Consider the following 13,309-nt stretch of genomic DNA (forward strand, 5'->3'; position numbering starts at 1 on the left):
TTCACCCTTTTCCCTTCTGGCCTCGTCTACCCTCAGGGTGGAAACCGTCTGCGCGTCTCCCCCTCCTCCCTCTCGCCCTCCCCTCTCCATTCATCCAGCCATTGTCTCCCGCCCCCTCCTCCCGTTTCCCTAGGCTGCCTCCTCCTCCACCGCTGCCACGTAGTGGTTTGAAGGAGCCAATGGGCCGGCGCCGCCAGGTGTCTCTTACCTGCACCACGTGGGGGAGGGGTAGAAGGGGCGGGCAGGTAGAGCCACAGCCCCAAACAGAAAAGCTTTCAGCCATTGCGCGCGCCTCCCGGGGGTGCAGCCCTGCTCCAGGCTTTTTTCATAGACGCACCGGCAATTGGATACAAAAAGGGCAGGTCTCCTGCGCCCTCCTTCCCACCCCTATCCTGCCCTGGGTGTGGAGTACCGGCCAGGTGTGGGCTTGGGTGGCTGGTTACCGCCTTTTGCACAGGCGGCGGCGAGGAGGTGGAGGAGGAGGGGGGGTGGGCGCTCTTTCTTTTTCTCTTAGGAGAGGTTTTAGGACAGGTTTTCTTGTTCTCATTTACACCCTCCCTCACCGCCTCCCGAACCCCTATTTCCCCCTCCCCACCCATCACCATGACGGCGTCTCCGGATTACTTGGTGGTGCTTTTTGGAATCACTGCTGGGGCCACTGGGGCCAAGCTGGGCTCGGATGAGAAGGAGCTTATCCTGCTGTTATGGAAAGTCGTGGATCTGGCCAACAAGAAGGTATTTCTCCACGTTTCTGTCCAAATGATAGGGGTGGGGCAAGAAGTTTGTTGTATAGAAATTTGCGGGGGGAGGTCAATCAACAAGTGCTCTTGTTTTCCCACTTGTGAGGCGGGACCTGGGGCCTAGAGAATCCAGAGTAAAACCAAACTTGCTGGCCCTCCGCCTTGGAGCCATTTCAGCCCTCCAAAATCTGGCTCAGGTGGAGAGGCCTGTCGCCGCCAAGTCAGGTTCTCTGCCCGTCGGGGACGCCCTGCGGAACCCGGGTGGAATCCCCCGGGCCCCCTGTGCCGGCTTCCTGAGCCTTTCCGACCCGATCCTGGTGGGGGTGGGGTCGGGGGCTGGGCCGCACCGACCTTTCGGCTTCCGGAGCCTCTGGCGACCAGTGAGCTTTGATTCTGCGGCCAGACCCCTCCCGAGGCGCGGACCGCCCCAGCAAGGGAGCAAAGGAGTAGGGTTGGGGTGGGGAGGCTCTTAAATTGAGGAAGGGGGAAACTGACTCCTGCTTCTTTCCCCCGGAGGTGGGACAGTTGCACGAAGTACTAGTTAGACCGGATCAGCTGGAGCTGACGGAGGAGTGTAAAGAAGAAACTAAGATCGACACCGAAAGCCTGTCCTCCGCGCCGCAGCTGGACCAAGCTCTCCGACAGGTGACGGCCCTGGGCCGTGCCGCCCACCCCCAGCCTAGCGGCCCAGGCGTCACCCCCGAACCCACCCCCACACCCGCCAGCGGACCCAGGCCTACCAGGCCCCACGCCCTCGGCTGGTGGTCCATGCGCGTCCCCGGTGCTTGGTGGCGAGTCGCCGGGCGGCTTGGGTGGAAACCCCGCCTGCAGGTCGGGGTCGGATCTTTGGGAGGAGGTCGCTGTTTCTCTCTGTTCTCAAACCCCAAGACCTTGGGCCAAAATTCGCTAGTTTTCTAGTTGTTTCCTGAGTCATTCCCTGGGTCAGAGAATCAGCTGGGTTTTACCAATCGCCTGATGAGCGGAGTTTGAATACTACCTCGCTCATCCACCGGCCCAGATGCCAGGCGCGCCTGTTCTCTTCGGGGGTTTCGGTCTGCGGCTCAGCCCTGGGGCAGGAGGCGCTGTGGTGTAGAGCGGCCGGCCTCGCGCCAAGTTCTAGAGGCAGCCTCTGTTTGGTTTCAGGATTCTGAACTCCCAAATGCTGGGTTCCGGTTCCATTATTTTTAGTGGCCTTGGTCCTAACGCGGGGGAAGGTTTGCAGGCCGCGTGACATGCAGGGCTGCTTGTTGGGTCACCGTGAAAGTGGTGGAATCCACTTGTGGAAACGAGTGACCTAAAAACTGGCTGCTTTGAGGTGCTGACGGGTACTGGATCGAGTTAGGGCAGGGCGCTAAACACCTGTGCACCAGAGAGTGTCCGGCGCCCTCCTGGCCCCTGCCTGCCCTAGCATATGTGTTGCGAATTATAGTGGAAAGTGATCATTTCTGAGGTGTGTTTCAAGGAAACGTGTTACCAGACTTTCCATAACCATTACCCACATTGCCCAACTGGCATTTTAAGCCTAGAACATTCAACCATAAAAAAAAAGTAACAGCAGGGAATGATGTAATCCGAAGGCAATCTGCTGATGAAACAAGATCTCTGATTTTAAAGTCTTGGATTTTTCGCAAAAAAAAAAAATAGAAAGGGGTGCGGACGGAAGGAAAAAAGAATACATTTACTGAATTCTGTGCAAAACTGCTGGTTGATTGGAAAGCTCTGTCTAAAGGAAGCTAGACAGTTTGTGGGAACCAAATTTTTCTAATGTCCCCAATGCCAGTGTCCCTCTTCACTGTAGTTAGTGCATTTTTTTTCTCTGATTGTCACGACCAACTGGGGCCACTTTGCAAATTGTAAATCCTGCATCAATTACATTCTTGTGTCTTTTTCTTTTCAGTTTAACCAGTCAGTGAGCAATGAACTAAATATTGGGGTAGGAACCTCTTTCTGTCTCTGTACTGATGGGCAGCTTCATGTCAGGCAAATCCTGCATCCTGAGGCTTCCAAGAAGGTAAGAGGGCTCAGTTCTCGAAAGGCAATTGGACCTTTGGGGTAACTGGAGGCTTTAAAAAAAAAAAAAAAAAAGATTTTTTCCAAGTTTTTCGATTTTAAATAAATGCATATGGGGAGTTATTGTTTCATGGGTACAGAATTTCGGTTTGAGAAGATCACGAAGGGATGGTGATGATCCTTGTACAAGAAAGTGAATGTACTTAATGCCACTGAACTGTGCACTTAAATTGTTAAAATGTTAAATATTGTGTTATGTATATTTTACCACAATACAAAATTCATGATACTTTCATAGAGATGTTTGAGACTGCAGTAATTTTATAGGTACCCTTGGGTGACTTAAAAGCTTTGTATATGTCAAGTTTTTTAAATGCTTGACATTCTCCTTTTTCCATACTTAAAATAACTACAAGTAATAGGAGAGAACTGTATTTTAATACACCATAACATTCCCATCTGTGTGGAAAATGCTTTATCCAAGAAAGGAAGACGCAAAGAAAAAGAAGTTCAGAGAAATCTTTTTAATTCTAATTCTAATTTTATTTAAAAGCTTTGTACTGCCAAGGTAAGACTTAATCATATAACTACTGAAATGTTGATTATAGTATATTGCACTTTGTCCAAAACTGATTGAATCTTGTATCAAAACAATAGGATTAGCCTCATCTTTTATCTTTGCTTATCTTCTGATCTGGAAAGGAGTATGGAGTGAGAAAAATACAGTCTTACGGTAGATATAATGTGATTTCTCTCCCTGGAAAGAATGAGGGACTGTGAGAAAATAGAGAGCATAGACAGCCCACCCAGTGTAGCCAATCATTGCTAATATATAGTTCATGTGATCAACTTAATTAGTTTGAACTGTAACTTTTTATTGTAATAGGCAGGTACTGAACTTGAAAAAAATATATTTAGGGAAACTATGATGCAAATCTTGCAGTGAAAGGTTTAGATTGACAGTTGTCACAAGTGAGTAGTTCGTGCAGATCTTTTTACTCCAGTAGGAAAAAGGGAATAAGTTAAATGTATAATGATAATTTTAAAAGTTTGAAGGACAAACTCAAGTTTCTATATCCTTGAGGGTTGAGAAAAATCACTCCCTTTCTAGAATTTTAGTAATTATTTATTAAAAGGGGGGAATATTTTTTGTTAATTAAATGCTGACCAGTTACTATACGCTTGATCCCGAAATAGATATATATGAGGATTTTTTTTTTCTCTCAGACTCATGAGGAGGGGTAAAACTTCATCCTTTCCCCATTGGGCTTGTGGAAAACAGTTGTTTTTGTTATTTTAGATGAGATGCTTTGGATATGGCAAAACCTCCAGCGAAAAATTGAGACATTTTCCTGAGTCTCTTCTATTAGGATTTTGATAAAGAAAGCTAAAACAATTAATTTAGTATCATAATGAAAGCCATTCTATTAATTAAGGAAAACTAGAGAAAATGGTAAAACATAAAAGAAAATAATCCTGGTACTTAGAAAACAATATATTAAAGTGTTTTTCTCTAATATGTACATAGTTGGATATATTCTTTCAGATTTTGTAGAAAAGGCTTATTTTTGCAGGGAGCATTCACACTACACAATCTTTTAGCCTACTTTATAATTTAATATAACATCAATATCTTTTGTAGGCATTAAATAAAATACTCAGTATTTTAATTGGATGTAGCTATTTAAACCAATCTTTTATTGTTAAACATGCAAATTATTGTCATTATAAATAGCTTTTAAATGAGCATTTTTTAGGTTATTGTGAGGATTCATGATTCTTTTGGTAACTTTTGAAAACTGCGACTACGATGCAGTGATACCTGTCTCAAGTATAGTATGAGCAGGTCACATCTAACAGAAACCAAAAGAGGAAATTTAGATAGAGACGTTATTGCATAAATGTTTTAGGTTACAAACATTAAAAAGTCTTTATTTCCTTGACTTTCTAATATACAAATGGGTAGAAATTCCCAATAAGTGAACATAAACTATTTTCAAATTTTAAGAAAAATCTGAATTCAGTTTAAAAAATATATTTGAAAGTTGTTCAATGAGGGTCCCCCCCAGGGGAAAAAAAACGAAACAATAGTGTAATATTTGCCAAGATAGTTGAGCTTTGTTTAATAACCATAAGAGTGGTGCTAGTAGCTAAGAACAGCAGGTAACCATTTCTCCTTTGCCTTTGAGATTTGTAATACCTTTTTTTTTTTCCTTAAGTCTAATTTGATTTCTCAGGTATAACTAGAATAATGGTCAGGAAAACTAATGTGGTAATGTAATTTGGCACAAAAATAATCCTTTTCAGGTCATCAGAAATTCACTATCTTAATCTGATTTAGTACAGAAAGTATGCATTATTAGAACCCAATATTTAAACCTACTGAATCCTATGTATAGGTATACATTGTAAACGTATGCATCTATGTGAGAACTCAGGGCTAAAATTTTGCCTGGACTGCAGATGGTCTAAAATGATTACGGCTAGAAAAAGAGTGTGGTTTCATCAAACAAAATATAAAATGCAATAGCCCAAATGTGTTAAAGTATCAGAAGTGTTTTGAATGGAATGCATAATGGAGTATAAACATTGTAATCCATCGCCTTAAAGTAAGGTGAATTTTTTCCCATAAGCCTTGTGTATAGAATGTAATATTTTAACAGAAAATAAAATCACTCTTACATTTGATTGTTTAAAAACATTTTTTTAAATTGTGGTAAAATATATTTACATTCAATTCTTAGGTTTCTAATTATTAGGGAAACATGAATTAAATTCATCTAGTTAACAGTGTCTACCTTGTCCTTCCTCAGAATGTATTATTGCCTGAATGCTTCTATTCCTTTTTTGATCTGCGAAAAGAATTCAAGAAGTGTTGCCCTGGCTCACCTGATATTGATAAACTGGATGTTGCAGCAATGACAGAGTGTATCCTTTAAGTGATGAGCCAAGAATGGTTTCAAAAGCCAGCTCCAGAAAAAAATGGCAGTTCAAGAAACATTAAAACATCTTTAATTGTGTCAGTGTATGGATTCAATTGGCCTGTCCAAAATTTGTCAGCTGTTCTACGAAGAACTCATAGTACAATTATAGGCATCATTCAAAGTAGTTATAATTTGCTAAATTTGAATAGTGATTCAGTTAGATGGATTTTGGTGAGCTGAACACATCTAGAATAGAATTCATTTGCAGATTATGGGAGTGCTTTGGGTTTTTTCGGTTGTTGATGAATTGAAGGATATGAAAACGACTTTCTTTGGTGCTGATTCCAAGGCCACTTGTTCGTGATTATCTCCATTTTAGGGTTTATTTTGGCTTCTTTTGAATGGATTAGAATTTTTTAAAGTGGATATATGCTCTGTATAAACAGCTGTTCACTGGTACTCCTTTTACCCTTCCCTGGGATTGACAAATACGTGTAAGAGCGTGGTGATTATAATAAACCATCTTTTGAGATGATAAAATGAGGTTGGTATTTTACCTCAATTTTTTTCAATATCAAGGTAGTATATCTAATGCATTATCTATTTAAAAGTAAATTTAATAATCACAAATCGTGTAGTCTTGAATGACCCATCATTCATCCAGTAGGACTTTAAAGTGCTGATTAATAAGCAATCATGTGCTAACATATCAGGTGAAATATGGAGTAACAGAAAGGTTAGGTGACACTCCCAAAGCCACTATGAGAGTTGTCATAAAGTCAGATTCAAGTTGCTTTCAGAAACTTGTGTGTTATAGATGTTTATTCTTAAACTTCCTCATTTTTTTCAGGGGATAAAGCCTGATTTTTGTTTTATTTCAAACTTTCTTTTCTTGATTTAAAAAGGCTGTTTGCATATTTTTCCTAACTATTGGTAAGCAGGTCAAACCCATTTTATTTACCTTCCTTCCTGAAAGCAGTTCGCTGGAATTTTGTTTTAGTTGGTTTAGCTACTAGTTAGTTACTGGTTTAGCTCCAGGGTGGAATAAGCGTATTTTGGAGGGAATTCTTGTAAGAATTTCATTAGAAGGTTGGGACAACAGAAACAAATTCTTACTCTGTTACTCTTTGTTTTGTTGTTTGAATGCTGTGTTAGTTAGCTCTGGCTGCCATAACAAATACCATAAACTAGATGACAACAGAAATTTATTTTCTCACAGTTCTGGAATCTGGAAACTCCAAGATCAGGATGCTGGCATGGTCAGTTTTTGGTGAGGGCTCTTCCTAGTTTGTAGATAGTAGCTACCTCCTCAACTTTTTTCACATGGTGGGTAGAGGGAGGAGGATGAGGTGAGGGGTATGTCTTTCTTTTCTTTTATAAGGCCACAGTCCTAACTTAAGGCACCTTTTTTATGGGCCTTATTTAACCTTAACTGCCTCCTAAATACTGTATCTCCAGATGCAGTCACAATGGGAGTTAGAACTTCAACATACAAATTTTTGGGAGGAATACAGTTCAGATCATAACATGTGCTAAACCTTTTGATGGCCTGGTACAAAATAAAGAACCAAAAACTTTAAAACAAATCGGTAGATAGTGGAGGGAAACTCTTAATAAGTTACCTTAATTTAGAAAAAGACAATTTGAGTAGGAAAGGCAGTATATTAAGAATTGTTTATCCTTGACTCTTCAGTTTCCTCATTTAGCAAAGAAAAACTTCCCTAGTGATTATAGGTCAGATACTAGTAAAAATTTCCACAGCTATAAGAAAAAGGTTCTTACATTTAGGTAGTTTGGTTTTCTCAGTGAGTTGACAGTTCAGAGAAAACTTGTTAAAAGTTTATGCATTTTTGTTTTCCTTGGTTTCTGAAGAGTTTCACATATATAATATTTGGGGTTATTACTAAAGATTTTCAATATGGTAACCTGGGCTTTTTATTTTGTGTTATCTGTATTATCTACACACCAGTGTATAGTACTTTTTAAAATAAAGAGTTCCATTTTCTGACCGTTAGGTAGGATGCTATGCCAATTAATTTTTCTGTCATTCCTTTTAATCCTAGTTCTATAACTATTTATTGGTGGTTCTTTTTCAAATGCCATGGAGATGAATATTAGAAATATGTGAGTACAGTAAATAGATGAATTGTGAATAAAACTAAGTTGGGCTCCATTTCAGATGCATCACACCTGAAATTTTAGGAAGGCTCATGGCCATTAAATAATACATCCATTGAAAAACTAGAGAATTTTACATTTCTTAATTATAACCTACTTTCTTTTGGTTTACATTGAAATTCTTAGATTTATAGTTTTCTTGCCAATCAAAAAGTGGATTTTAATCTTAAATGTTTTTATTAATGTTTTATCTGCATTTTCCCCCCATTTAGCAGGTAAGAAATGTTATTAAGCTTTCCTAGCAGTGGTTTTTGTTTTACTTTGCTACTGTGATCAATTGTTTTATGATTCCTAATCAGAGGAATCATTATTTCCCTGACTAGACCACCAAAGCAAATTCCTCAGGTCAAAAGCAGTTATACCAAATTTGATTATCAACTTGTCATTATCTGTGCAAAGGATTTCTCCAGTGTCTGAACTGAAAAGTTATCCTGTTCCTTCAGACCAGTGAACATTTTCCTTTCTAATATGGAATTGGCACTGAATTTGGAAACATATAGATGGTCATTACACATCCTTGGTGGTTTTGCCAAGTAGGTGGAGAGTCATTACCTGTTCCACCAGATAAACCAGCAGTGGAGGGAGAGAGAGGCTCTTGCCAACCCTTGGAAAGGAATAGGTAATTGAGAATATGCAGTTTTGCTTTCCTGGGAAAGTCACTTGCCTTCTCTAAGCCTCACTTTTATCTCAGGTATTCCCAAATGAAAGCTTTGTAAACCATCAGGTGCTATGTAAACAAAAAAGTACTGACCACTATGATAAAAGAAAGGGTTTCAGGAATTTCTTGAATGCAGTTCTGGTTCTTATTTTAGCACTTACTTACTTCCCTCTTTTCTTCTTGTGTTGGTTCTAAAGCCACTTCTGGTGTTAGTGTTGGGCCTCTCAGAGTTTTTCCAGTAGCAGTTTTGTTATCTGCTTTTTGAATTGTGTAGTCCCAGCTGAAGAGAGGATCTCATTTAGCAGGTGAACTATGGAGGCACTTTGGAAGCTTGTTACTTAATCAGGTGTGGTGGTGAGCATGTAAGGATAGAGATTGGAGCTCCTGTGATTTTTTTGTTGTTGTTTTGAGGAAAATATTATTTTAGATCCCTTGTGGAAATTAACACTAGCTCTCTCCAACCAAAAGGACATTTTGATTATGGGACTATTTGTATTAATGAGTTATCCATTTTTAAGAGCAACCCTATTTTACCCCCTTCATGTTGCATGGTATTCCTCCTGGTTTCTTGAACTATTTTTTATTAGCTTTGTTATTTATGAACTGATATATTCTCCTTAATCAACACCTCTACTATTTTGTTTACTTCATTCTACCAAGCCTTTACTAAGAACTTATTTTTAATCAAGTATGGCCTTGTAAAGAGAGCAGGTGAAAGAAGAGAACTATCAATTGAGTGCTTATTACATATCCTATCAATAACCTCACAACAGCCCAGTGAAGGCACTATCTTCAGCTTTTTATAGCTGGGGAAACTGACGCTTAGAGATTTTGTCTTACATTAGTTAGAAGCACCAGTATTTGATCCTGAGTCTGATGCAAAATTCCAGTTCATTTAACTAGGAGGCAATATTCTAGAATGTATAAAGATCGTTTGAGGATGGGGTTGGCCATTTCAGTATATTATCTCTCTTATAAATTTATATTCTGTTTCCTGAGCACATATGAAGTACTCACCTGGAAAGGGAAGTTAATTTTATAAAATTTTTATCCAGTTGTAGGATATTGCATCTGTATGTACTATTTTTTTTTGAGGGCGGGGGGAGGGAAGGGGAACAGGACTTTATTGGGGAACAGTGTGTACTTCCAGGATTTTTTTTCCCCCCAAGTTAAGTTGTCCTTTCGATCTTAATTGTGGAGGGTGCCATTCAGTTTCAAATTGTTGTCCTTTCAGTCTTAGTTGTGGAGGGCGCAGCTCAGCTCCAGGTCCAGTTGCCGTTGTTAGTTGCAGGGGGTGCAGCCCACCATCCCTTGCGGGAGTCGCACTGGCAACCTTGTGGTTGATCGCCCACGCTCCAACCAACAGAGCCATCCAGGAGCTCAGCAGCAGCTCAGCTCAAGGTGTTGTGTTCAATCTTAGTTGCAGGGGGCGGAGCCCACCATCCCTTGTGGGAGTCCAGGAGTTGAACCGTCAACCTTGTGGTTGAGAGCCCACTGGCCCATGTGGGAATCAAACCGGTAGCCTTCGGAGTTAGGAGCACGGAGCTCCAACCGCCTGAGCCACGTGGCCGGCCCCCTGTATGTACTATTTTAAGGGGTGGCCAATTAGCTCAGTTGGTACTGATAACACCAAGGTTGCCAGTTCGATCCCCGCATGGGCAACTGAGCTGCGCCTTCCTTTAAATATATATATGCGCTGTTTGACATTATTAGCAAATACCATTTTACCTAGTACAGCTTTCCATTATCAGGGTTAAAAAAAAAATCACTAAATCACTCTTGCCTGCCCATCCAAGAGTTAGCAGAGGGGTGTGTGTGTGTCTTTTTTTCTATAATATACCTGGGGTGCCAAAAGAAATGTATACACATTTTAAGAGATGGTCAACATTGCCCAAGTAGTAGTTCGCCGTAATCATAAGTGTCTGGATGCTGATGGTAACCACTTGAGCACCTCTTGTAATTGCAGAAGTCAAACGTGACTTGTATTCATCTTTTATTGGTATATATTGAGTATTACAGTTTTAATAGTTTTTTCCTTTCTTAAAATGTGTGTACATTTTTTTGGCACCGTGTGTGTGTGTGTGTGTGTGTGTGTGTGTGTGTGTTCGTGTGTTCGTGTTTGTTTCACCACTTCTTGATAGAGGTAAAGGGCATGTATGTGTGTGCATGTGCTTCTAAGTGACAATGGCCTGTTCTGTTCTGTTTTGTTTTTCATGTATTAAAGATGTTCATACACAGCAGAATTGTTAACAACATGAGCACTGGAGTCAGACTATTGGAGGCAAATTTACTCCACCTCTCAGCCTGTTTCCCCATCTTAAAATTGCCATGACAATTATAAGGATTAATGAGACAGTGTATGCAGCCACTTAGCTAGTGCCTGGCCTGCTGCACAGTCTCCAAACTTGACTATTAGCCTTCAAACCTCATTAAGTTGTTGGGTGTCTCAGATGAAGAAAAACAGCAGCCAAATACTTTGAAAAGGACTTCCTTACTGATTTAAGACCTTATTTAAACTATTTTACAGTTAAAATCTTTTTTAACTTTGTGTGAGACTGGATATATATAGACCTTTTAAAGCACCAGCTACATATTAGTACAAGTAAATTTGAAGGATAATTTCAATTCTCTTTGTAAAATATTGTATATGAGTGTGGTTCATGTTGCTTGTTTGTTCTGATTAATTGAACTGGGCTTTTGGCAATCACAAAATCTCGTTGCCCTGCTTAAAAAGTGGAAGGAACTACTGAATCCTCCTTGGTGCCTTTCTGTGTATGAAAGGGATTTTAAATATTACCAAGTGTACAGTTAAGCTGGGTTACTAATTGACCTTGATAGCTACAAAGGGGAAGAAATTATCTTTGGCACATCAACATAATGTGAGCCAAATCGGCAAATACTCTGGTTTGTGGTCTGTAATAATTGACTAGAAATGTAGAATATTCTTGACTAGCACTCAGATATGTTAATTTTGTCGGGTTTATTTTATTATAAAATAATTAACTTTTAAAATGTTAGTTGGGAATTCCAGGATAATTTTGTTTGTTTGTTTTAGAAGGCTTTAGAAGACTTGTTTTATTAGCATGGAGTCTCCCCTTCCCTAATTTATCCCATATAAATGTGTTTTTCTAAGTAAAATTTTCATCTTTTTTGTTGTATTAGCCCCTACTTCCATCTTATTTCTTCTAGGGTATAATGGACTTGTCAGTTTTGTTAGACAGTCTTTCATGTGGTACTTTGTTACCGTAATACCTCCTAAAGAAATATTTGTCAGTGTGAATCTCATTTTTTTCCTCCTGGAAAAAGTAAGCTTCTGAGGAATAGTGTTAAAACTATGGTTTTAGATTATTTTCCCAGCATTTATTACTGGTATGAAAACGTTATTGTTGCTTTGGCTCCTAGTAGTTATGTTCTTTTACACAGCCATTCTTGATTTGCTTATCTTAAAGCTCACTTTAAAATATAACTGATTATTTATAGAACCTATTTTTTAAATTATGCAACTCATTTAAGGGTAATTTGTCACTTCTTTCCCTTCCTTCCTTCCTTCACGTATTTGTGGGAAATTCATTTCTTAGTTGGACTAAGTTCAACTTTTGGACTTAGTTCAACTTTTCTCTTGCCATATTTTATGTTTGCTATTCCTTTGTTCATTAGCATAGATATTTTATTGTAATATGTCTGGCAATATAGGCACTTGTGTTATACTATAAATAAAAGAGTAAACAGTATAAGGAGAAGAAACAAACCTTTGAGGGGTCTATGGCAGGGAAAATGGTTTTGAATTAGAATTTTGAATTGGGATGCAGTTACGTATTATTTAAATTATATAGTTTAAACATAATCATCCCACAGTGTATTTGTGATTTTATGTGTGTGATTCTTTTAGATATAAACTAAAAACTTTTTTTTTTTTTTAAGATATTATTTACAAGTGAAAATTGCATGTTCCAAATGTGTCCATTTTCAGGCAGTGGGAAAAGGTAATTTTTTTTGAGTGGGTAGCTAATGTTAATGGACTTTGTAAAATCTCTCTCTGAATTCTACTACCTTCAGCTAATAAAAGTAGATTAATTCTTGAAATCTGTTTCACTAAAGGTGGCACTGAAGAAAATACTCCTCTTATTTAAATGTAGGCAAAATCTCTGGACTTCTCAAAACTCTGTATAAATGTAGCACTTTGCTCAATTGTAGCCTGAAATGTTAGTTTTGTTCCCACCATGTTTGGCTTTACCCTTCCTCATTTCCTCATGGCATTTCTCGTTTATAAATCTGGCTAAGCCTGTTGGTGCTGTTGTGACTGCCTCAAGGGCAGGATGAGTAAGTTGCATGACGAGCCATAAATCAGGAGGCACAGACTCATCTTTTCTTCCCTCAAGATCAGACGTGCAGCAAGTAATTCAATATATAATTATAAATTGATAAGGGAAAGAATTGGTACTAAAATTTTTTTTTCTCACTCCCTTTCATTTGTTCTATTAAATTCTGGTAAGGATTATGAATTGCATAAACCTTCCAAAAAGGGCCTGCTTGTATGTATGTGTGTGCGTGCATGTGCGTTTGTGTGTACACACGAGGGTGGTTTGGGCATGCAGGAGGTTAGGTGACTTTTAAAAGTTGTTAGTAGCTTAGAACTGCTGATCCTCTTGGTGTGTAATAAATTGAAGAGAAACATGTTGGGACGTGTTATGCAGAACCACGTTAGCCAAATATCTAGAATATATTCTTAATTAAAAAGTAGAATTCAGCAAAAATAATTCTTCCCCTACAAATCTGTGTCTACAGACAGGATACTTTAC

The 13,309-nt window shown here is 39.3% G+C and overlaps 1 protein-coding gene across 5 annotated transcripts in view; it reads left to right on the forward strand.

The window, feature by feature from the left end:
• The first annotated feature begins 285 nt into the window (after positions 1–285).
• Positions 286–13,309, forward strand: part of ESRP1 (epithelial splicing regulatory protein 1) — a 61,410-nt gene continuing 48,386 nt past the window's right edge. For 2 of the 5 annotated variants that reach the window (XM_033126777.1, XM_033126778.1), the window contains exons 1-4: positions 417–735; positions 1,257–1,385; positions 2,638–2,751; positions 5,564–5,678. In XM_033126777.1, coding sequence (XP_032982668.1) covers positions 604–735; positions 1,257–1,385; positions 2,638–2,751; positions 5,564–5,678 — 490 coding nt within the window. In that variant the 5' untranslated portion in view covers positions 417–603. Of the gene's footprint in view, positions 736–1,256; positions 1,386–2,637; positions 2,752–5,563; positions 5,679–13,309 lie in introns of all 5 variants that reach the window. The other 3 variants (XM_033126780.1, XM_033126776.1, XM_033126779.1) reach the window with 3 other exon arrangements.

Source organism: Rhinolophus ferrumequinum, chromosome 14 (genome assembly GCF_004115265.2).
Source record: "Rhinolophus ferrumequinum isolate MPI-CBG mRhiFer1 chromosome 14, mRhiFer1_v1.p, whole genome shotgun sequence".
NCBI lineage: Eukaryota > Metazoa > Chordata > Mammalia > Chiroptera > Rhinolophidae > Rhinolophus > Rhinolophus ferrumequinum.